Source organism: Hypanus sabinus, chromosome 15 (assembly GCF_030144855.1).
Source record: "Hypanus sabinus isolate sHypSab1 chromosome 15, sHypSab1.hap1, whole genome shotgun sequence".
In the NCBI taxonomy this organism is placed as follows: Eukaryota; Metazoa; Chordata; class Chondrichthyes; order Myliobatiformes; family Dasyatidae; genus Hypanus; species Hypanus sabinus.
In genome coordinates, this window is record NC_082720.1 from 91052089 (window position 1) to 91077825 (window position 25737).

The 25737-nt window shown below is 57.4% G+C and overlaps 1 protein-coding gene across 4 annotated transcripts in view; it reads right to left on the reverse strand.

The window, feature by feature from the left end:
- Positions 1–20267, reverse strand: part of LOC132405700 (F-BAR and double SH3 domains protein 1-like) — a 122962-nt gene extending 102695 nt beyond the window's left edge. For 2 of the 4 annotated variants that reach the window (XM_059990720.1, XM_059990721.1), the window contains exons 1-3: positions 18230–20266; positions 17442–17539; positions 7661–7706 (exon numbers count right to left, since the gene is read on the reverse strand). In XM_059990720.1, the coding sequence (XP_059846703.1) occupies positions 7661–7706; positions 17442–17539; positions 18230–19474 (1389 nt within the window). In that variant the 5' untranslated portion in view covers positions 19475–20266. Of the gene's footprint in view, positions 1–7660; positions 7707–17441; positions 17540–18229 lie in introns of all 4 variants that reach the window. The other 2 variants (XM_059990723.1, XM_059990719.1) reach the window with 2 other exon arrangements.
- Between the last annotated feature and the right edge of the window lie 5470 nt (positions 20268–25737).

Here is a 25737-nt window from a genome sequence, read left to right on the forward strand (position 1 = left end):
ATGTCAGTTTGCAGAGTAAACAACATCCTTTCGCACTGGGCTGTGCAAGAGAACAGAGGAGTATGATCGGGAAGCCTTACCCAGATTGACAGGCAGCCCACAACAATGACGACATGCACACTGACTTCCTGTAACTTTCCCCATTCTTCAGTTCCTCATTCTGGCCCCTTACCTCTTCACCTCACCTACATATCATCACCCCAATGCCCCTCCTCCTTTCCTTTCTTCCATGGTACACTTTTCTTTCCTATCAGATTCCTCCTTCTTCAGCCCTTTACCTTACACCTATCATCTCCCACCTTATTTCATCCTGTTCCCCTACACACCTAGCCTCACCTCTCACCTTCCAACTTGTCCTCCTTCCCCTCTCCCCACGTTCTGTCACCTTCCCCCTTCCATTCCAGCCCTGAGGAAGGGTCTCAGCCTGAAACATCGACTCTTTATTCATCTCCATAGATGCTGCCCGACCTGCTGAGTTCCTCCAGCATTACAATGATAGCTGCCCCCCAGCAGGGACACTGCCTGCCTGTTTCGAGCCTGTGATTGGAGGCAGACCCTACCCATTCCGCAGCAAACAGCAAGTCCCACACGGCCAGTAAGAAGCCTGGCAGATGGCCAGAGGTTAAGAGAAGACTGGGGAGTGGTCCAACACTCCATCACTGGAGATGGGAAGAACTCAGAGCCAAGTGCTCGGCAGACCATAAGACAGCGGAGCAGAATTAAGCCTTTATTCCTTCTACCAAATGTCATGACCATACACTGTATCCACCTGTTTCCTCCTAATCCAAGTCCTTCCGCAGTCTCCCTGCTTCAACGCCACCTGCCTCTCCACCTGTCTCCGTGCTGTCCACAAAGCCATCCTTTCCGTCAACAGTATAAGTGACAAGAAACGGTCCCAATGCTGATTTCTGTAGGTCACATCACTGGCAGCCAGTCCCTTTATTCCGAGCCTTTGCCCCCCACCAATCAGCCAATTCTCTCTCCATGCTGGTACCTGTCCTGAACACCATCAGCTCTTAACTCTTACAGTCTCACTTGTGGCACCTGGTCAAAGGCCTTCTGAAAATCCAAGTAAACAACATCCACCGACTCTCTTTTGTCTATTTCTGACTGTTATTTGCTCACAGAAATCAGGGAGCAGTGTGAGGATTAGGCTCTCCAGGACAATGGGGTGGGGAACGGAGGACTGTGTGTGTGCGTGGGTGGGAGGGCGAGTGTGCCAGACGGAGGGGGGGGGATGACAGGGGCTTATTTTGCTCTTCGTGAACACAAAACGATTCTGCAGACGCTGGATCTCCAGAGTAACACAAAGTGCTGGAGGAACTCAGCCGGTCAGGCAGCATCTACGGGAATGAATAAACAGTCAATATTTCCAGTCCTGATGTCACAAAACATTGACTGTTTATTCATTTACATAGATGCTGCTGACCTGCCAAGATCCTCCAGCGTTTAGTGTGTGTTGTTTTGTTGTTGTTTCTGCTGTCCTGCTGAGGATTGTGGGCACGCTTTGTTAGCGGCAGGATGTGTGGCAGCCTCTGAATTGTGTTGGATGTAAATGCAAACGACGCATTTTACTGTGACAAATAAATGTGAATCCAGTCTGAAGCTGAGCTGAGACAGGAAGTGGGATGAGGCAGAGAACATGGGGTGCAGGTAATGAGCTGGTCAACACCCCGAGAGCAGGAAGCAAGGAGGGGCAAGGAACGGGCTGGTCGACGGGGCGGGGGGCGGGGAACGGGCTGGTCGACGGGGCGGGGGGCGGGGAACGGGCTGGTCGACGGGGCGGGGGGGAACGGACTGGTCGACGGGGCGGGGGCGGGGAACGGGCTGGTCGACGGGGCGGGGGCGGGGAACGGGCTGGTCGACGGGGCGGGGGGCGGGGAACGGGCTGGTCGACGGGGCGGGGGGCGGGGAACGGGCTGGTCGACGGGGCGGGGGGGAACGGACTGGTCGACGGGGCGGGGGCGGGGAACGGGCTGGTCGACGGGGCGGGGGCGGGGAACGGGCTGGTCGACGGGGCGGGGCGGGGAACGGGCTGGTCGACGGGGCGGGGGCGGGGAACGGGCTGGTCGACGGGGCGGGGGCGGGGAACGGGCTGGTCGACGGGGCGGGGGCGGGGAACGGGCTGGTCGACGGGGCGGGGGCGGGGAACGGGCTGGTCGACGGGGCGGGGGCGGGGAACGGGCTGGTCGACGGGGCGGGGGCGGGGAACGGGCTGGTCGACGGGGCGGGGGCGGGGAACGGGCTGGTCGACGGGGCGGGGGCGGGGAACGGGCTGGTCGACGGGGCGGGGGCGGGGAACGGGCTGGTCGACGGGGCGGGGGCGGGGAACGGGCTGGTCGACGGGGCGGGGGCGGGGAACGGGCTGGTCGACGGGGCGGGGGCGGGGAACGGGCTGGTCGACGGGGCGGGGGCGGGGAACGGGCTGGTCGACGGGGCGGGGGCGGGGAACGGGCTGGTCGACGGGGCGGGGGCGGGGAACGGGCTGGTCGACGGGGCGGGGGCGGGGAACGGGCTGGTCGACGGGGCGGGGGCGGGGAACGGGCTGGTCGACGGGGCGGGGGCGGGGAACGGGCTGGTCGACGGGGCGGGGGCGGGGAACGGGCTGGTCGACGGGGCGGGGGCGGGGAACGGGCTGGTCGACGGGGCGGGGGCGGGGAACGGGCTGGTCGACGGGGCGGGGGCGGGGAACGGGCTGGTCGACGGGGCGGGGGCGGGGAACGGGCTGGTCGACGGGGCGGGGGCGGGGAACGGGCTGGTCGACGGGGCGGGGGCGGGGAACGGGCTGGTCGACGGGGCGGGGGCGGGGAACGGGCTGGTCGACGGGGCGGGGGCGGGGAACGGGCTGGTCGACGGGGCGGGGGCGGGGAACGGGCTGGTCGACGGGGCGGGGGCGGGGAACGGGCTGGTCGACGGGGCGGGGGCGGGGAACGGGCTGGTCGACGGGGCGGGGGCGGGGAACGGGCTGGTCGACGGGGCGGGGGCGGGGAACGGGCTGGTCGACGGGGCGGGGGCGGGGAACGGGCTGGTCGACGGGGCGGGGGCGGGGAACGGGCTGGTCGACGGGGCGGGGGCGGGGAACGGGCTGGTCGACGGGGCGGGGGCGGGGAACGGGCTGGTCGACGGGGCGGGGGCGGGGAACGGGCTGGTCGACGGGGCGGGGGCGGGGAACGGGCTGGTCGACGGGGCGGGGGCGGGGAACGGGCTGGTCGACGGGGCGGGGGCGGGGAACGGGCTGGTCGACGGGGCGGGGGCGGGGAACGGGCTGGTCGACGGGGCGGGGGCGGGGAACGGGCTGGTCGACGGGGCGGGGGCGGGGAACGGGCTGGTCGACGGGGCGGGGGCGGGGAACGGGCTGGTCGACGGGGCGGGGGCGGGGAACGGGCTGGTCGACGGGGCGGGGGCGGGGAACGGGCTGGTCGACGGGGCGGGGGCGGGGAACGGGCTGGTCGACGGGGCGGGGGCGGGGAACGGGCTGGTCGACGGGGCGGGGGCGGGGAACGGGCTGGTCGACGGGGCGGGGGCGGGGAACGGGCTGGTCGACGGGGCGGGGGCGGGGAACGGGCTGGTCGACGGGGCGGGGGCGGGGAACGGGCTGGTCGACGGGGCGGGGGCGGGGAACGGGCTGGTCGACGGGGCGGGGGCGGGGAACGGGCTGGTCGACGGGGCGGGGGCGGGGAACGGGCTGGTCGACGGGGCGGGGGCGGGGAACGGGCTGGTCGACGGGGCGGGGGCGGGGAACGGGCTGGTCGACGGGGCGGGGGCGGGGAACGGGCTGGTCGACGGGGCGGGGGCGGGGAACGGGCTGGTCGACGGGGCGGGGGCGGGGAACGGGCTGGTCGACGGGGCGGGGGCGGGGAACGGGCTGGTCGACGGGGCGGGGGCGGGGAACGGGCTGGTCGACGGGGCGGGGGCGGGGAACGGGCTGGTCGACGGGGCGGGGGCGGGGAACGGGCTGGTCGACGGGGCGGGGGCGGGGAACGGGCTGGTCGACGGGGCGGGGGCGGGGAACGGGCTGGTCGACGGGGCGGGGGCGGGGAACGGGCTGGTCGACGGGGCGGGGGCGGGGAACGGGCTGGTCGACGGGGCGGGGGCGGGGAACGGGCTGGTCGACGGGGCGGGGGCGGGGAACGGGCTGGTCGACGGGGCGGGGGCGGGGAACGGGCTGGTCGACGGGGCGGGGGCGGGGAACGGGCTGGTCGACGGGGCGGGGGCGGGGAACGGGCTGGTCGACGGGGCGGGGGCGGGGAACGGGCTGGTCGACGGGGCGGGGGCGGGGAACGGGCTGGTCGACGGGGCGGGGGCGGGGAACGGGCTGGTCGACGGGGCGGGGGCGGGGAACGGGCTGGTCGACGGGGCGGGGGCGGGGAACGGGCTGGTCGACGGGGCGGGGGCGGGGAACGGGCTGGTCGACGGGGCGGGGGCGGGGAACGGGCTGGTCGACGGGGCGGGGGCGGGGAACGGGCTGGTCGACGGGGCGGGGGCGGGGAACGGGCTGGTCGACGGGGCGGGGGCGGGGAACGGGCTGGTCGACGGGGCGGGGGCGGGGAACGGGCTGGTCGACGGGGCGGGGGCGGGGAACGGGCTGGTCGACGGGGCGGGGGCGGGGAACGGGCTGGTCGACGGGGCGGGGGCGGGGAACGGGCTGGTCGACGGGGCGGGGGCGGGGAACGGGCTGGTCGACGGGGCGGGGGCGGGGAACGGGCTGGTCGACGGGGCGGGGGCGGGGAACGGGCTGGTCGACGGGGCGGGGGCGGGGAACGGGCTGGTCGACGGGGCGGGGGCGGGGAACGGGCTGGTCGACGGGGCGGGGGCGGGGAACGGGCTGGTCGACGGGGCGGGGGCGGGGAACGGGCTGGTCGACGGGGCGGGGGCGGGGAACGGGCTGGTCGACGGGGCGGGGGCGGGGAACGGGCTGGTCGACGGGGCGGGGGCGGGGAACGGGCTGGTCGACGGGGCGGGGGCGGGGAACGGGCTGGTCGACGGGGCGGGGGCGGGGAACGGGCTGGTCGACGGGGCGGGGGCGGGGAACGGGCTGGTCGACGGGGCGGGGGCGGGGAACGGGCTGGTCGACGGGGCGGGGGCGGGGAACGGGCTGGTCGACGGGGCGGGGGCGGGGAACGGGCTGGTCGACGGGGCGGGGGCGGGGAACGGGCTGGTCGACGGGGCGGGGGCGGGGAACGGGCTGGTCGACGGGGCGGGGGCGGGGAACGGGCTGGTCGACGGGGCGGGGGCGGGGAACGGGCTGGTCGACGGGGCGGGGGCGGGGAACGGGCTGGTCGACGGGGCGGGGGCGGGGAACGGGCTGGTCGACGGGGCGGGGGCGGGGAACGGGCTGGTCGACGGGGCGGGGGCGGGGAACGGGCTGGTCGACGGGGCGGGGGCGGGGAACGGGCTGGTCGACGGGGCGGGGGCGGGGAACGGGCTGGTCGACGGGGCGGGGGCGGGGAACGGGCTGGTCGACGGGGCGGGGGCGGGGAACGGGCTGGTCGACGGGGCGGGGGCGGGGAACGGGCTGGTCGACGGGGCGGGGGCGGGGAACGGGCTGGTCGACGGGGCGGGGGGCGGGGAACGGGCTGGTCGACGGGGCGGGGGGCGGGGAACGGGCTGGTCGACGGGGCGGGGGCGGGGAACGGGCTGGTCGACGGGGCGGGGGCGGGGAACGGGCTGGTCGACGGGGCGGGGGCGGGGAACGGGCTGGTCGACGGGGCGGGGGCGGGGAACGGGCTGGTCGACGGGGCGGGGGCGGGGAACGGGCTGGTCGACGGGGCGGGGGCGGGGAACGGGCTGGTCGACGGGGCGGGGGCGGGGAACGGGCTGGTCGACGGGGCGGGGGCGGGGAACGGGCTGGTCGACGGGGCGGGGGCGGGGAACGGGCTGGTCGACGGGGCGGGGGCGGGGAACGGGCTGGTCGACGGGGCGGGGGCGGGGAACGGGCTGGTCGACGGGGCGGGGGCGGGGAACGGGCTGGTCGACGGGGCGGGGGCGGGGAACGGGCTGGTCGACGGGGCGGGGGCGGGGAACGGGCTGGTCGACGGGGCGGGGGCGGGGAACGGGCTGGTCGACGGGGCGGGGGCGGGGAACGGGCTGGTCGACGGGGCGGGGGCGGGGAACGGGCTGGTCGACGGGGCGGGGGCGGGGAACGGGCTGGTCGACGGGGCGGGGGCGGGGAACGGGCTGGTCGACGGGGCGGGGGCGGGGAACGGGCTGGTCGACGGGGCGGGGGCGGGGAACGGGCTGGTCGACGGGGCGGGGGCGGGGAACGGGCTGGTCGACGGGGCGGGGGCGGGGAACGGGCTGGTCGACGGGGCGGGGGCGGGGAACGGGCTGGTCGACGGGGCGGGGGCGGGGAACGGGCTGGTCGACGGGGCGGGGGCGGGGAACGGGCTGGTCGACGGGGCGGGGGCGGGGAACGGGCTGGTCGACGGGGCGGGGGCGGGGAACGGGCTGGTCGACGGGGCGGGGGCGGGGAACGGGCTGGTCGACGGGGCGGGGGCGGGGAACGGGCTGGTCGACGGGGCGGGGCGGGGAACGGGCTGGTCGACGGGGCGGGGGCGGGGAACGGGCTGGTCGACGGGGCGGGGGCGGGGAACGGGCTGGTCGACGGGGCGGGGGCGGGGAACGGGCTGGTCGACGGGGCGGGGGCGGGGAACGGGCTGGTCGACGTGGCGGGGGCGGGGAACGGGCTGGTCGACGGGGCGGGGGCGGGGAACGGGCTGGTCGACGGGGCGGGGGCGGGGAACGGGCTGGTCGACGGGGGGGGGAACGGGCTGGTCGACGTGGCGGGGACGGGGAACGGGCTGGTCGACGGGGGGGGGGAACGGGCTGGTCGACGGGGCGTGGGGGGAATGGGCTGGTCGACGGGGTGGGGGCGGGGAACGGGCTGGTCGACGGGGCGGGGGGGAACTGGCTGGTCGACGGGGCGGGGACGGGGAACGGGCTGGTCGACGGGGCGGGGACGGGGAACGGGCTGGTCGACGGGGCGGGGACGGGGAACGGGCTGGTCGACGGGGCGGGGACGGGGAACGGGCTGGTCGACGGGGCGGGGACGGGGAACGGGCTGGTCGACGGGGCGGGGACGGGGAACGGGCTGGTCGACGGGGCGGGGACGGGGAACGGGCTGGTCGACGGGGCGGGAACGGGCTGGTCGACGGGGCGGGGACGGGGAACGGGCTGGTCGACGGGGCGGGGACGGGGAACGGGCTGGTCGACGGGGCGGGGACGGGGAACGGGCTGGTCGACGGGGCGGGGACGGGGAACGGGCTGGTCGACGGGGCGGGGACGGGGAACGGGCTGGTCGACGGGGCGGGGACGGGGAAAGGGCTGGTCGACGGGGCGGGGGGCGGGGAAAGGGCTGGTCGACGGGGCGGGGGCGGGGAACGGGCTGGTCGACGGGGCAGGGGGGATCTGGCTGGTCGACGGGGCGGGGGTGGATCTGGCTGGTCGACGGGGCGGGGGGGGATCTGGCTGGTCGACGGGGCGGGGGGGGAACTGGCTGGTCGACGGGGCGGGGGGGGAACGGGCTGGTCGACGGGGTGGGGGCGGGGAACAGGAAACAGGGTGAGTCTATGAGATGATGATTCCCAGAATTAAACCATAAGACCATAACTAACTCTTGTGTAGGCGTGAGGCAGTCCAACCCAGAGCCACGGGAGCTTACCTGACCGTATTCCTTCTCAATGGCTGCTCTCTGTTTACTGAACGACCTGAAAGAAAACACAGCAGTGGGGTCAGTGTGAAACAACAGCCCATCCATGAAAAAAACCCATCTAACAGGAACCAATATGGTGTTCCCCACCCCCACCCCGTCGACCAGCCCGTTCCCCGCCCCGTCGACCAGCCCATTCCCCGTCCCCGCCCCGTCGACCAGCCCGTTCCCCGTCCCCGCCCCCGTACGACCCAGCCCGTTCCCCGTCCCGTCGACTAGCCCGTTCCCCACCCCCGCCCAGTCGACCAGCCCGTTCCCCGTCCCCGCCCCGTCGACCAGCCCGTTCCCCGCCCCCGCCCCGTCGACTAGCCCGTTCCCCACCCCCGCCCAGTCGACCAGCCCGTTCCCCGTCCCCACCCCGTCGACTAGCCCGTTCCCCACCCCCGCCCAGTCGACCAGCCTGTTCCCCACCCCCGCCTCTGTGGCAAGGGCAGTACTGGGGGGGGGTCACCCTCGGCACAGACAGGGGACGACGAGAGGTAGGAAATAGAAAGAGGGAGCAGAAGGGAGGATGAGAGCTGACCTGATAGAGGTGTACAAGATGATAAGAGGCACAGATCGAGTGGATAGTCAAAGACTTTTTCTTTGGAAATGGCTAATACGATGGGCGTAATTTGAAGGTGACGGGAGGAAAGTGTCGGGGGATGTCAGAGGTGGGTGTGTGGAATGCTCCACAGGGGAGGAGGTGGAGCCAGATACATCAGGGACATTTGAGGAACTCTTAGATAGGCGCATGGATGAGAGGAAAATGGCGGCTGTGTGGGAGGGAAGGGCTAGATTGATCTTAGATTAGGTTAAAAGGTCAGCACAATATTGTGGGCCAAAGGGCCTGTACTATGCTGTACTGTACTGTTCCATATGTTCTGAGAACTATGTCATTATATACTAGCTGGAAATTCATTTTTTGCAGGCATTCACAAGAAAATAAAGAAATACAGTAGAATTTTTGAAAAACTATGAATAACAAAGATCGGGAAACAACCAATGTGCAGAAGATGACAAATTGTGCAAATAAAATTAAATAATACTGAGAACATGAGATGAAGAGTCCTTGAAAGTGAGTCCGTGGGTTGTGGGAACAGTTCAATGTTGGGGTGAGTGAATTTATTCCCTCTGCTTCAGCAGCCCGATGGTTGAGGGGTAATAACTGTTCCTGACCCTGGTGGTGTGAGTCCTGAGTCTCCTGTACCTTCTACCTGATGGCAGCAGTGAGAAGAGAGCATGGCCTGGGTGGTGGGGGTCCCTGATGATGGATCCAGTGCTCTGTGTATATGTGCTCAGTGGTGGGGAGGGCTTTTCCCGTGATGGACTGGGCCGTATCCACTACTTTTTGCAGGATTTTCTGTTCAAGGGCAGTGGTGTTTCCATACCAGGCCGTGATGCGACCAGTCGGGATACTTTCCATTGTGCTTCTGTAGAAGTTTGTCGAAGTTTTAAATCACATGCTTCATCTTCTGCCAAAGAGGGATTTCAAATTGGGGTGGTGGGTTGGAGTTTGTGCCGGGGCTTGTTAACTCGCTTTTAATTTTCATTTCCAACACAGCCTGAAGAAAGGCCCTTTGGCACAGCCGCTCTTTACTGACCTAGGTGCCCCACCCATTCATCTGTGTTTGGCCCATCTCTCTCAAAACCTTTCCTCCCAGTGCTTTTTAAATGTTGTTCCACGCTCTCTCATGGTCCATCTCTCTCTAACCTTTCTGACTCAAGGACCTCTCCCAGTGCTTTTTAAATGTTGTCCATGGTCTTTCATGGTCCTAAGTGCTTTCTACACAGTCAGGAAAGCTCACCAACGCCTCTACTTTCTGAGGCTGAAGACAGCCGGACGACGTGCACGTCATCCTACAGATGTACAGTGGAGAGCATCTTAACAAGCTGCATCACTGCACGGTATGGAAACTGCACTGTGCCCGATTTGGAGGCTCAACACTGCCTGACACATCACTGGCACCAGCCCACCCACCATCAGGACATTGATACAGAAAGGTGCTGGAAAAGGACCAGTAACATCATGAGGGATCCCGCCCACCCTGTTCATGGACTGTTGTCCCACTCCCATCAGGGAGGAGGCTACGTAGCATCCACATCAGGACCAGCGGACAGTTACTATCTCCAAGCAGTAAGGCTGATTAACACCTCCACCCACTAACACACTCCTCCACACCTCCAACCACCACTACTTTATCGTTTCCCGTCAGTCATCTTATGTACAGATGCTCCTGTGCCTCGCGTCACTTTATGGACATACAATCAATGTATGTGTTATCTTCTGTATTTGTATATTTAATGTAGCTGCCTCAACCATTTGCTCTGCCAGTGGTTCGACTCTCCACATCCATAACACCATTAGACATAGGAGCAGAATTAGGCCATTCAGCCCATCTAGTCTGCTCTGCCATTCCATCATGGCTGATCCCAGATCCCACTCAACCCCATACAACTTCTGTCTCACCATATCCTTTGATGCCCTGACTGATCAGGAAACGATCAACCTCCACTTTAAATATACCCGTGGACTTGGCCTCCACCGCAGTCTGCGGCGGAGCATTCCACAGATTCCAACCCTGGGAGAAGACTGAGCACATTCACCCGATCTGTGACCCTTATGATTTTATACTACTCTCAGATCCTCTGTCAGTCTTCTGCATTCTAAAGTATATAGTTCCAGGCTGTCCAACCTCTTGTTATTAACTCCATCCCTCAAGTCCTGGCAATATCCTTGTAAATCTTGTTCTGCACCTTCTCGTTTAATAACACCTTTCCTGTACACAAGAACGTAAGAAATAGGAGCAGGAGTCGGCCATCGAGCCTGCTCCGCCATTCAATAAGATCACGGCTGATCTGGCCATGGACTCATCTCCACCTACCTGCCTTTTCCCCATAACCCTTAATTCCCCTACTTGCAATAATCTATCCAACCTTGTCTTAAATATATTTACTGAGGTAGCCTCCACTGCTTCACTGGGCAGAGAATTCCACAGATTCTCCATTCTCTGGGAAAAGCAGTTCCTCTTCATCTACTCCCCCAAATCTTGAGGCAATGTCCCCTAGTTCTAGTCTCACCTACCAGTGGAAACAACTTTCCTGCCTCTATCTTATCTATCCCTTTCATAATTTTATATGTTTCTATAAGATCTCCTCTCATTCTTCTGAATTCCAGTGAGTACAGTCCCACGCAACTTAATCTCTTCAATAGTCTAACCTCCTCATCTCTGGTCTCTCTGTGCAGCAGCAAGCTGCAATTTTTTTTCCATTTAAATAATAAACTGATCTTCCATTTTTCCTTCCAAAATGGATGACCTCGCATTTACAAACATTGTACTCCATCTGCCAGACCGTCGCCCACTACTTAGTCTATCTATATCTCTCTTCAGACTCTCTGTATCTTCTGCACAATTTGCTTTTCCACTCAATTTAGTGTCATCAGCAAACTTAGGAACACTACACTCAGTCCCTTCATCCATATCATTAATGTATATTGTGAACAATTGTGGGCCCAGCACTGACCCCTGTGGCACACCACTCACCACAGATTGCCAACCGGAGGAACACCCATGTGTCCCAACTCTCTACTTTCTATTAGTTCACCAATCCTCTATCCATGCTGATATATCACCCCAACTCTATGCATCCTTATCCTGTGGATAGGTCTTTTACGTGGCATCTTATCCAACACCTTCTGAAAACTCGTAAATATTGTCCATCTGTTCCCTTCTATCCACTGTACTCGTTATGCAAGACCACAAGATACAGGAGCAGAAATAGGCCATTCAGCCCATCGAGTCTGCTCCACCATTCAATCATGGGCTGATCCAATTCTTCCAATCATCTCCACTCCCCCACCTTCTCACCATACCATTTGATGCCCTGGCTGATCAACAACCTATCTATCTCTGCTTTAAATACACCCAATGACTTGGCTTCAAGCCACTCATGGCAACAAATTCCACAGTTAAAGTAATTTCTCCGCATCTCTGTTCGAAATGGGCGTCCTTCAATCCTGAAGTCGTGCCCTCTTGTCCTGGACTCCCCTACCATGGGAAATAACTTTGTCATATCTAATCTGTTCAGGCCTTTTAACATTCTCCTGAACTCCAGGGAATACAACCCAAGAGCTGCCAGACATTCCTCATATGATAACCCTTTTATTCCTAAATATCCTCAAAGAACCTCAGTAACAGGACCTGCCTTTGCTGAATCCATGCTGTGTCTGCCTGATGGATTAATTTCTTTCCAAATGACTCACTATTTCATCTTTAATGATAGCTTCAAGCATTTTCCCAACTACAGATGTTAAACTAACTGGCCTATAGTTACCTGCCTTTTCCTTACATTCTTTTTTGAACAGTGGCGTGACATTCACTGTCTTCCAATCCTCTGGGATCTGCCCAGAGTCCAGAGAAATTTGGTGAATTATCACCAAAGCCTCTACTATAACTTCTGCCATTTCTTTCCGTACCCTGGGGTGCATTCCAACAGGACCAGGGGACTTATCTATCTTCAGGCCCATAAGTTTGCTCAGCACTACTTCTTTAGTGATAGCTATTGTATCGAGGTCCTCACCTCCCATCGCATCTATAACATCTCTCTTTGGCATGTTAGCTGCGTCCTGCACTGTGAACACTGACAGAAAATACTCATTCAAAGCCTCAGCCATTTCCTCATTCCCCAATATCAATTCCCCATTCTCGTCCTCCAGGAGACCTACATTCACTTTGGCCACGCTTTTCTACTTTATACATCTATAAAAACTTGTAGTTTCCATGTTTATATTTTGTGCTAGTTTATTTTCATAATCTATCTTTACTGCTCGCTTTGTGGTTCTGTTGCTTTTTAAAGTTTTCCCAACCCTCCAGCTTCCCACTGCTCGTGGTGTCCTGAAGAAAGACGACCAATCTTGTTCTGCATGTTCTTGTTTAATATCATCTTTCCCGAAGCTGACACGTCGCACGTACAGCCTCACCCACAACCGTTCCAGAACCTCACAACTTCTATTTCATCTAGAGACACAATGAGCTGCACTGCCCAGCTACTCACTGATTTAACCCTAGCCTGATTGCAGGACAATTTACAACGGCCAATTAACCCTCTACTCGGTACGTCTTTGGACAGTGGGAGGAAACCAGAGCTCCCGGAGGAAACCCACAATGCCCACTGGGAGGATGTATAAATTGGTCACAGACGGCGCTGGAATTGAACCCTGGAATGCCCTGAGCTTTAATCGCGTCACCCTAATCACTACACTACTGTGGCAACCCTCCTTTGGCGAGTGTGCCGAAAGCCTTCTGCACCCCCTGTCCGTCTGTGACTCCACGCTCAGGGCACTGTGTACTTGTACTCCAAGGTCCCACTGTTCTAGCGTCCTTGGTGCCTGCTGTTCACTGCGTATGTTCGAACTGGCCTGCCTCTACTCTTTCCCTGGGTTACGGCCATTCCAACATCCAGGAGGTGGATGGTCACAGTCTTTTTCCCAGGGTAGGGAACCTAAAACTAAAGGAGACAGGTTTCAGGTGAGGAAGGAACACAAGAGATCCTGCAGATGCTGTTAATCCAGAACAACATACACAAATTGCTGGAGTAACTCTGCAGATCAGGCAGTCTCTATGGAAATCAATAAACAGTTCCACTGAAGAAACTACTCAGCTCCTGATGAAGGGTCTTGGATTGAAATGTCGACTGTTTATTTCCCTCTCTGGATGCTGCCCGACCTGCTCAGTTGTAGGTGAGAAAGAAAGATGTCTGGATGTGGACCTGGGGAAGAAAGCATTCCAGTGTTTCCCGACCTCTGGAATGCCAAGGGCCAAGACCACGAACCGAGGAGTCCGTGCAGCCCAGGTCGGGAACACGTGCTTCGAGGGCTATGGGTCAAACACAGGTAAGTGGGATGAGCTCAGGTAGGAACCTCGGTCAGCAGGGATGAGTTGGGCAGAAAGGCCTGGGCTTGTGTTATATAACACTATGGCAGACACCACCCTCTGCACGACCCCCACATCTTGCAATTAAAGCCCAAACTATCAAAGTTCAAAATACATTTATTATCAGAATATGTATACCAGATACAACCTGGAAATTCATCTTTTTGCAGACAGCCACGAAACAAGGAACACAGTAGAAACTGTGAGAAACCACACGCAAAACAGACTAAAATATCCAATGTGCGAGAAAAGAACAAATTGCAGAAACAATAAAATGTAAACAAAGAACAGAAAGAACATGAACCACAGATTCCCCGGAGTGGGTCCACAGCCACAGAGACAGTTCAGTGCTGAAGTGAGTGTCAATGGCTGCAGGCCACAGTCACGGAGACAGTTCAGTGCTGAGGTGTGTGTCAATGGCTGCAGGCCACAGTCACACAGACAGTTCAGTGCTGAGGTGAGTGTCAATGGCTGCAGGCCACAGTCACCGAGACATTTCAGTGCTGAGGTGAGTGTCAATGGCTGCAGGCCACAGTCACACAGACAGTTCAGTGCTGAGGTGTGTGTCAATGGCTGCAGGCCACAGTCACACAGACAGTTCAGTGCTGAGGTGAGTGTCAATGGCTGCAGGCCACAGTAACAGACAGTTCAGTGCTGAGGTGAGTGTCAATGGCTGCAGGCCACAGTCACAGACAGTTCTGTGCTGAGGTGAGTGTCAATGGCTGCAGGCCACAGTCACAGAGACAGTTCTGTGCTGAGGTGAGTGTCAATGGCTGCAGGCCACAGTCACAGACAGTTTAGTGCTGAGGTGTCAATGGCTGCAGGCTACAGTCATAGAGACAGTTCATTGCTACAGCTGGTCCAGGAGCCCAACACTGCTATTTTTTCCCACAAGATGGAGATGGTAAGACATGGTGCAGTTTTGCTGGGAGCAAACAAAAGTACTAACTACTCAACTAAATATACTTTTCTCTGGACTTTGATCAGCCCTGGTGATGAACTAACAAACCTGTTGAGAACCCAGAGATTTCTGATCAGAGATTTCCAGATGTTCGTGAGATTCTCCTGATTTCCAATACACCACCCCCCACCCCCAAGGAGAGTGCCATCCCCAACCCCACTCACCATTCTATATTCGCCAATCTGAGAAGCACACAGCCATAGATACTGCGAATTTGTCAAAGATTTGGCAGAGGTAACTTTACCCCCCTTCGACTCTCTCCAATAACTATGGCCACTTAGCTCCAGATCAGAGATTAGATTTATCCGTCACTTGTACATTGAAACATACAGTCACCACAGTCTGAGTTTGTGCTGTGGGCAGCTCACAAGAGTTGCCATATTCCTGTATGTTCGAGTAATGTGCCCACAACCCACTCGCTGTAACCCGCATGTCTTCGGAATGTGGGAGGAAACCGGAGCACCCGGAGGAAACCCGCTGGAACATACAAATAGCGGTGGGAATTGAACCCTGGTCTTCCAATTGCTAGCCCTTCAAAACCTGACACTGACCACTACTCTATCACACCACCTTCTCATAAAGCAAGCTCCCTCCTCATCAATAAATGGCAGATTCTCTCCAATGCGACAAGTATCTGTTTATATCTTACTGGAAGGGAGCAAGTTCAACTTACAGATTCAGATTCATCACTTGCACATCGAAAAACAGTGGAATGTGTCCTTTACGTTAGCAACCTACACAACCCGAGGATGTGCTGGGGGGCACCCACAATGTCATCAGACACACCAGTGCCAGCACAGCAAGCCCATAACAAGCAACACACACAAAATGCTGGAGGAACTCAGCAGGTCAGGCAGCATCTTTGGAAATGAATAAACAGTGGATGCTTCAGGCTGAGACCTTTCATCAAGAGTCAGTGAAAGTTGTTTACCCGGATTTTCAGGCCTTTGACAAGGGGCCACACAAGAAGCTGCTTAGCAAGCTAAGAGCCATGGTACCACAGGACAGATACTGTCATGGATAGAAGATTGGTTTATTGGCTTAAGGTAAAGAGTAGGAATAAAGGGGGCTTATTCTAGTTGGCTGCCTGGGACAACACAAATAAGTCTTGCAAATTTTTACAGATATACCATGAAGAGTACTGTAACTGGTTGCCTCCCTGTCTGGTATGGAGGGGCCACTGCACAGGATCAGAAAGTTGTACACTCAGCCAGCTCCATCATGGACTCTTGCCTCCCCAGCATCGAGGACATCCTCAGAAAGTGATGCATCAAAAAAGGTGTTACCCATCATTAAGGACCCCCTTGCCCAGGACAAGCCCTCTTCTCATTGCTACCATCAAGGAGGTGGTACAGGAGCCGGAAGACACTCTGTGTCAGGAACAGATTCTTCCCCTCCACCATCAGATTTCTAAATCGACTGTGAACCCATTCATATAACCATATAATAATCACAGCACGGAAACAGGCCATCTCGGCCCTCCTAGTCCGTGCCGAACTCTTAATCTCAACTAGTCCCACCTACCCGCACTCAGCCCATAACCCTCCACTCCTTTCCTGTCCATATACCTATCCAATTTTACCTTAAATGACACAACTGAACTGGCCTCTACTACTTCTACAGGAAGCTCATTCCACACAGCTATCACTCTCTGAGTAAAGAAATACCCCCTCGTGTTTCCCTTAAACTTCTGCCCCCTAACTCTCAAATCATGTTCACACTACCTCAATATATTTGTTCCCTTTTTGCACTAGGTATTGCAATGTACTAATGCCTTAAAACAACTAATATGACAACGTATGCCAATGATGCTAAACCTGACCCAATAACAACGGTGAAACAAGCCCTTTTCTCTCTCACACACACATCCTGACGTTGGCCCCAGACGCTCACACTCACTTTAGGAAAGCATGGAAGCACAGCACTATTGCAGTTCGGGCATCAGAGTTCAGAATTCACTTCTGGCCTCCTCTGAAAGCAAGCTTGTATGCTCCTTCCCGTGACCACGTGGGTTTCTTCCAGATGCTCTGGTTTCCTCCCACAATTCAAAGACGCACTGGTTCCTAGGCTAATTGGTCATTGTGTATTGTCCCATGATGAGGCTAGGGTTAAAGAGGTGGGTTGCTGGGGGGGGGGGGTGTTGGCCCAGAATGGCCTGTTCCTTGCTGTATCTCCAAATAAAATAAAATCAGACACAAAAGAGACTTTAGAATGCTGGGAGCTGGAGCAACACAGATGTGGGGAAATGGACAGTCTACGTTTTTCACCGCGCCTGTTGACCGACACTCCCGTCACCGCAGCCGCTGCTCGACGTACCAATCACCGCGCCTGTTGACCGACACTCCCGTCACCGCAGCCCCCGCCCGACGTACCGATCACCGCGCCTGTTGACCGACACTCCCGTCACCGCAGCCCCCGCCCGACGTACCGATCACCGCGCCTGTTGACCGACACTCCCGTCACCGCAGCCCCCGCCCGACGTACCCATCACCGCGCCTGTTGTCCGACACTCCCGTCACCGCAGCCCCCGCCCGACGTACCCATCACCGCGCCTGTTGACCGACACTCCCGTCACCGCAGCCCCGCCCGACGTACCGATCACCGCGCCTGTTGACCGACACTCCCGTCACCGCAGCCCCGCCCGACGTACCGATCACCGCGCCTGTTGACCGACACTCCCGTCACCGCAGCCCCCGCCCGACGTACCGATCACCGCGCCTGTTGACCGACACTCCCGTCACCGCAGCCGCTGCTCGACCTGCTGAGAATTTTCTGCATCTTCTGATTTGACACTTCTGCCCCCTCCCCTCACTGTGGATCTCTCACCCTCCCCCTGCATCTGTCGCATACCCCTCCCCACCTGAGGTCTTCGAGCAGCTCCAGTTCCAGTTGTTGTCGGCTCTGGGCTCTGCACAACTGCTCCGAGAAGCTGAACTTCACATCTGGACTCCCACGCACCTGTCCCGGGACAGAGAGGGAGTAATACAGGGCTGTGGCTACAGTCTCCCCATCCTCAACCCCCTTCCCCCTCACACGCTCCCTATCTCCCTTCTCTCCACTTGCCCTGGGACAGACAGGGGGTAATACAGGGCTGTGGCTACAGTCTCCCCATCCTCAACCCCCTTCCCCCTCACACGCTCCCTATCTCCCTTCTCTCCACTTGCCCTGGGACAGACAGGGGGTAATACAGGGCTGTGGCTACAGTCTCCCCATCCTCAACCCCCTTCCCCCTCACACGCTCCCTATCTCCCTTCTCTCCACTTGCCCCAGCACAGAGGGGGGGTAATAGAGTGCTGTGGTACAGTCTCCCCACTCTCTACCCCCTTCCCTTCACCATCCCACCTCCCTCCTCCCCACCTGCCCCGGGACAGAGAGAGGGTAATACCATCAGTGGCATCACATTCCCCACCCTCAATCCTTCCCCCTTCTACCCTCAACCACCCCTACCCCCTCGATACCCCTACCCGTCACACACCTCCTTTTGCATTACCTACCTCTCCCTCATCTTTTCCCCCCTAGACCCACTACTCTTGCTCTCATCCGCTCCCCCACACCCTCACCTCTCAGCCAAGGCTCACCTCCTCCCCACTTTCTTACATCCCTCCGCCTCTTCCCATGCTGTCGGCCCCTCCTTCTCCTCCCACTCACCTTCCTGGGGGGCGGCTGCATTCCGTCCCGGGGCAACGGCCCGACCGGATTCTCCTCTCTCTCTTGGCTCTTCGCCCCCGCTTCTCCGGGCTCTGAACTCTGCTCTCCCCGGGCTCCGGGCTCCTCTCTCCGGGCTCTGGACTCTCCTCTCCCCGGTCTCCGGGCTCTGAACTCTGCTCTCCCCGGGCTCCGGGCTCCTCTCTCCGGGCTCTGGACTCTCCTCTCCCCGGTCTCCGGGCTCTGAACTCTGCTCTCCCCGGGCTCCGGGCTCCTCTCTCCGGGCTCTGGACTCTCCTCTCCCCGGTCTCCGGGCTCTGAACTCTGCTCTCCCCGGGCTCCGGGCTCCTCTCTCCGGGCTCTGGACTCTGCTCTCCCCAGGCTCCGGGCTCTGAACTCTGCTCTCCCCGGGCTCCGGGCTCTGGACTCTCCTCTCCCCGGGCTCCGGGCTCCTCTCTCCGGGCTCTGGACTCTCCTCTCCCCGGTCTCCGGGCTCTGAACTCTGCTCTCCCCAGGCTCCGGGCTCTGAACTCTGCTCTCCCCGGTCCCCGGGCTCTGAACTCTGCTCTCCCCGGTCCCCGGGCTCTGGACTCTCCTCTCCCCGGTCTCCGGGCTCTGAACTCTCCTCTCCCCGGTCTCCGGGCTCTGAACTCTGCTCTCCCCGGTCTCCGGGCTCTGGACTCTGCTCTCCCCGGTCTCTAGATTCTCCTCTCCCCGGTCTCCGGGCTCTGAACTCTGCTCTCCCCGGTCTCCGGGCTCTGAACTCTGCTCTCCCCGGTCTCCGGGCTCTGAACTCTGCTCTCCCCGGTCTCCGGGCTCTGAACTCTGCTCTCCCCGGTCTCCGGGCTCTGAACTCTGCTCTCCCCGGTCTCCGGGCTCTGAACTCTGCTCTCCCCGGTCTCCGGGCTCTGAACTCTCCTCTCCCCGGTCTCCGGGCTCTGAACTCTGCTCTCCCCGGTCTCTGGGCTCTGAACTCTCCTCTCCCCGGTCTCTAGATTCTCTTCTCCCCGGGCTCCGAGGTTCCGCGAACTCACAGCAGCTCCACCCCCACCCCCACGGAAGCGCCGCCCCGTTACTCGGCGGTGGGAGGGGGAGGATGAGGGAGAGGGAAGGGCTGAGTGAGGAGGGAATGGAGGAAAGAGAGAGGGAGTGGGCAGATGAGGTATTGGGGAGGGAGGGATAGGTGATTATGGGACAGGTTGAGGTAGGATGGGGGTTGGAGAACAGTGCTCCGGATTTCTCCCACATCCCACCTACGTGCAGGCAATTTATACCCCTTTATGGTGGGAGGGGGCTGCTGGACAGCAGGGAAATGGCAGAGCAGACTCGATGGGCCAAATGGCCCAACTCTGCTCCTATGTCAGCGTCTAGTAGTCTCATGGTAATCAGCAAGAGAATTGGGCTGATAAGGAGGTAGTATAAAATTATGGGGCAGAATGGCCTCCATGTTCTCAAGCCTTGAATGGGAACCCTTCAGTCTTTTCTGCTGTGGGATTTGGTGTGAAGATTTTCTGAAGCTTCCTCCCAAAGGCACACTCTAGATGTGTACATACTGCTGAGTAATGGGTCTGCGAGGCTGACCTCCCTCACTTCCCCTCACTGCGGTCTCTCAAGTTAAAGTCAAGTTCAGTTTATAGTCATTCAACCGTTAACGTGTACACCGTCAAACGAACAACCCGGACCAGGGTGCACAACATGGTACATGTGACTCACACACACAACATAAAAGTGATATCACCACAAACAAGTTAACAAATAATAATGTAGATATCAGAATCAAGTTTAATATCTCTGACATTGTTGTGAAATGTGTTGTTTCAGTACATTGCAATACATAATAAAAGCTGTGAATTACAATAGGAAGTACATATCATTTTTTAAAGTTAAATGAGTAGTGTAAAGAGAGCAGAGAGGGAGTGTTCATGGGTTCATTGTCCATTCAGGGATCTGATGGTGGAGGGGAAGAAGCTGTTTCTGAATCGTTGGGTGTGTGTTTTCAGGCTCCTGTACCTCCTCCCTGATGGTAGCAGTGGGAAGAGGTGTCTTCAGGCTCCTGTACCCCCTCCCCGATGGTAGCAATGAGAAGAGGGGTCTTCAGGCTCCTGTACCTCCTCCCTGATGGTAATGGGAAGAGGGGTCTTCAGGCTCCTGTACCCCCTCCCTGATGGTAGCAATGAGAAGAGAGGTCTTCAGGCTCCTGTACCCCCTCCCTGGTGGTAGCAGTGGGACGAGGGGTCTTCAGGCTCCTGTACCTCCTCCCTGATGGTAGCAATGAGAAGAGGGGTCTTCAGGCTCCTGTACCCCCTCCCTGATGGTAGCAGTGGGAAGAGGGGTCTTCAGGCTCCTGTACCCCCTCCCTGGTGGTAGCAGTGGGACGAGGGGTCTTCAGGCTCCTGTACCCCCTCCCTGATGGTAGCAATGAGAAGAGGGGTCTTCAGGCTCCTGTACCCCCTCCCTGATGGTAGCAATGAGAAGAGGGGTCTTCAGGCTCCTGTACCTCCTCCCTGATGGTAGCAATGGGACGAGGGGTCTTCAGGCTCCTGTCCCTCCTCCCTGATGGTAACAGTGAGACAAGGGGTCTTCAGGCTCCTGTACCCCCTTCCTGATGGTAGCAATGGGAAGAGGGGTCTTCAGGCTCCTGTATCCCCTCCCTGATGGTAATGAGAAGAGGGGTCTTCAGACTCCTGTACCTCCTCCCTGATGGTAGTAATGAGAGGAGGGGTTTTCAGGCTCCTGTACCCCCTCCCTGATGGTAGCACTGGGAAGAGGGCATGTCCTGGGTAAAGGCAGGATAGATGCCGCCTTTTTGAGGCACGTCTGCTGGAAGATGTCCTGGATGTTGGGGGTGCTATTGCCCATGATGGGCTGACTAAGTTTACAACTTTCTGCAGCTTATTTCAATTTGTGCAGAGGCCCCTCCCCTCCATACCATACAGTGTTACAGCACAGCACATGTGTAGGAATTTGTGAGTGTCTTTGGTGACATACCAAATCTCATCAAACTCCTAATGAAATATAACAGCTGTTATGCCTTCTTTATAGCTGCATACCCTGGGTCCAAGGTAGATCCTCCGATGATAATACCCAAAAATTTGAAATTGCTCACTCTCTCCACTTATGATCCCTCTATGAGGACTGGTGTGTGTTCCCTCATCCTACCCTTCCTGATGTCCTCAATCAGTTCTTTGGTCTTTCTGACATTGAGTTGTACCACACCATTCAACCAGCTGATCTACATTGCTCCTGTATGCCTCATTGTCACCATCTGAAATTCTGCCAAGAGTAGTTGTATCATCAGCAAATTTATAGATGGTGTTTGACCTATGCCCAGCCACAGAGTCATGTGTATACAGAGAGTAGAGCAGTGGGCTAAGCACACATCCCTGAAGTGCACCAGTGTTGATCATCAGTGAAGAGGAAATGTTATTTTTGATCCACACAGATTATGGTCTTTCTGTGAGGAAGTCAAGGATCCAAATCAGAATCAGGTTTATTATCACTGACATGTGATGTGAAATTTGTTAACTTAGCAACAGCAGTTCGATGCAATACATAATCCAGCAGAGAGAGAAAAATAAATAAAATAAAAATAATAATGATAATAAACAATAAATTATGTATATTGAATAGATTTTTTTTTAATGGGCAAAAACAGAAATACTGTATATTAAAAAAAAGTGAGGTAGTGTCCAAAGATTCAATGTCCATTTAGGAATCGGATGGCAGAGGGGAAGAAGCTGTTCCTAAATCACTGAGTGTGTGCCTTCAGGCTTCTGTACCTCCTCCCTGATGGTAACAGTGAGAAGAGGGCATGCCCTGGGTGCTGGAGGTCCTTAATAATGGATGCTGTCTTTCTGAGACACCACTCCCTGAAGGCTAGTGCCCAAGATGGAGATGACTAGATTTACAACCTTCTGCAGCTTCTTTCGGTCCTGTGCAGTAGCCCCTCCATACCAGACAGCGATGCAGCCTGTCAGAATGCTCTCCACAGTACAACTATAGAAGTTTCTGAGTGTATTTGTTGACATGTCAAATCTCTTCAAACTCCTAAAGTATAGCCACTGTCTGGCCTTCTTTTGCAGAGAGAGGTACAGAGGCCCAGGTTTTGGAGCATTTTGATCAGACCTGTAGGAATGATGGTGTTGAACACTGAGCTGTAATCAGTAGGCAGCACCCTGACAGAGGTATTTGTATTGTCCAGGTGATCCAAGGTCACATGAAGAGCCAATGAGATCACCTCCACCGTAGGCCTATTGTGGCGAAAGGCAAATTGCTGTGACCCTACCTGCCTCTAAATGTCCACCTGTGACCCTACCTGCCTCTAAATGTCCACCTGTGACCCTACCTGCCTCTAAATGTCCACCTGTGACCCTACCTGCCTCTAAATGTCCACCTGTGACCCTACCTGCCTCTAAATGTCCACCTGTGACCCTACCTGCCTCTAAATGTCCACCTGTGACCCTACCTGCCTCTAAATGTCCACCTGTGACCCTACCTGCCTCTAACTGTCCACCTGTGACCCTACCTGCCTCTAAATGTCCACCTGTGACCCTACCTGCCTCTAACTGTCCACCTGTGACCCTACCTGCCTCTAAATGTCCACCTGTGACCCTACCTGCCTCTAAATGTCCACCTGTGACTCTACCTGCCTCTAAATGTCCACCTGTGACCCTACCTGCCTCTAACTGTCCACCTGTGACCCTACCTGCCTCTAAATGTCCACCTGTGACCCTACCTGCCTCTAACTGTCCACCTGTGACCCTACCTGCCTCTAAATGTCCACCTGTGACCCTACCTGCCTCTAAATGTCCACCTGTGACCTTACCTGCCTCTAAATGTCCACCTGTGACTCTACCTGCCTCTAAATGTCCACCTGTGACCCTACCTGCCTCTAAATGTCCACCTGTCTCTGCCACCTGTGACCCTACCTGCCTCTAAATGTCCACCTGTGACCCTACCTGCCTCTAAATGTCCACCTGTGACCCTACCTGCCTCTAAATGTCCACCTGTGACCCTACCTGCCTCTAACTGTCCACCTGTGACCCTACCTGCCTCTAAATGTCCACCTGTGACCCTACCTGCCTCTAAATGTCCACCTGTGACCCTACCTGCCTCTAAATGTCCACCTGTGACTCTACCTGCCTCTAAATGTCCACCTGTGACCCTACCTGCCTCTAAATGTCCACCTGTGACCCTACCTGCCTCTAAATGTCCACCTGTGACCCTACCTGCCTCTAAATGTCCACCTGTGACCCTACCTGCCTCTAAATGTCCACCTGTGACCCTACCTGCCTCTAAATGTCCACCTGTGACCCTACCTGCCTCTAAATGTCCACCTGTGACCCTACCTGCCTCTAAATGTCCACCTGTCTCTGCCACCTGTGACCCTACCTGCCTCTAACTGTCCACCTGTCTCTGCCACCTGTGACCCTACCTGCCTCTAACTGTCCACCTGTCTCTGCCACCTGTGACCCTACCTGCCTCTAACTGTCCACCTGTCTCTGCCACCTGTGACCCTACCTGCCTCTAAATGTCCACCTGTAACTCTACCCATGAGGTGGGAATAGAGTCAATAGATCTCCTGGTTGGGTGATAGCACAACAGCAACCTTGCACTCAACATCAGCAAGACAAAGGAATTGATTGTGGACTTTAGGAAGGGGAAGTCGAGGAAACACACACCAGTCCTCATCGAGGGATCAGCAGTGGAAAGGGAGAGCAGTTTCAAGTTCCTGGGTGTCAACATCTCTCAAGATCTATCCTGGGCCCGACGTATTGATGCATCTACAAAGAACTATGAGGGGGTAGAGATGGGGTAAATGGAAGTAGGTATTTTCCACTGAGGTTGGGTGAGATTAGGACTAGAGGTCACAGGTTGAGAGTAAAAGGTGAAAAGTATAAGGGGAACATGACGGGGAACTTTTTCCCTCAAAGGGTGGTGTGAGTGTGGAACGAGCTGTCAGCAGAAGTGGTGAATGCAGGTTTGATTACAACATTTAAGAGAAATTTGGATAAGTACATGTATAGGAGAGATATGGAGGGCTATGGTCCGAGTGTGGGCCAATGGGCTGAAGGGCCTATTTCAGTCCTGGAGTGTTCTACGACTCTATGACTAAACCAGAGCATGGGTTGATAGAGGAGATCTCAGTGACTGGGGAGAGTCAGGGTGTATAGGACCCCAGCTGAACGAGGAGTGCCTAATGTTCTGAAGGATCAGTCCACGTCACTCGATTATCCGCAGCTCTTGCCCCTCTCCTGTCCACAGAAAACGTTTTATGGGTTAATGTTGAGCACAAGCGATGTTCAGAATCAGGATTGTTCCACGTCACTAGGTTATCTGCAGCTCTGGCCCCTCTCCTGTCCACAGAAAATGCTTTTTTATTGATTTTTTTTATGCATTTCTACAAACCAACTACAAAGGAAAAAAAGCCCAGCAGCAAAATGAGAACTAATACAGTGCAAAATAAACATATCAAAATTATAACTCATAACAATAAGAAAACAGCACCCAGAACAAAATCATATAAAGTTAGTATCCGCCCCTTCCCACCCACTAAAAACCTCCAGGCCAACCATTACATTATGTAAAAAAAATAATAAGAGCATTCAACCTCCCAAAACTGTAAATATACTTTAAAAAAAAGAATAATAATGCCTACTACAAAAACTATAATGTAATTTCCATCAAAAAGAAACCATGAAACTTATAGAGGGAAAAAAAGCTGAAAGCAAGGGATTAAGAAGAATAAACTTAATCTAAAGAGGAATTATGAAAATAATCAAAAAAGGTCCCCACATCTTTTGAAATTTTATGTCTGGGTTGAGAAGTGAGTAATGAATTTTTTCAAAGTCAAAACAGGACATACTATCACTAAGCCATTGAGCATGAGTGAGTGGGGCAACATCTCTCCACTTAAGGAGAACTAAGCGTCTAGCCAAAAGAGAGGCAAAAGGTAACATACGGCGTTTAGTCGGACTCAGATGTTTATCTGCCTCACCCAAGGTACAAAAAGAGCAATCAGAGGATCAGGTTCTAAGTGGCAATTAAGATTATGGGATAAAGGTGAAAAAAACTTCTCTCCAAAATTTCTCCAGACTAGGACAGGCCCAGTACATATGGATAAGAGAAGCCTTGTCACCTTTACACTTGTCACAAACAGCACTAATGTCGGTAAAATCGGGACAATTTAGATTTGGACATGAGAGCCTGATGTACAACCGTAAAAGACAGTAGCGAGCACATAGGGAGGTTGAATTAACTAACAAGAATTGAATCCCAAACCACATCAGATAAAGAAATATTTAGATCAAGCTCCCAAGCAGTTCTAATTTTATCAAAGGGGGCACACCTCACAGTCACTAACTTATCACGAAGATATTAAGCCTTTGCCCAATGGATTAGAAAATGTTTTACGGGTTAATGCTGAGCACACGTGGTGTTCAGAAGCAGGATCGGTCCATGTCACTGACAAGCTGTGGTGAGATGTGGCAGCACAGCAGCTGGTTGTCCAG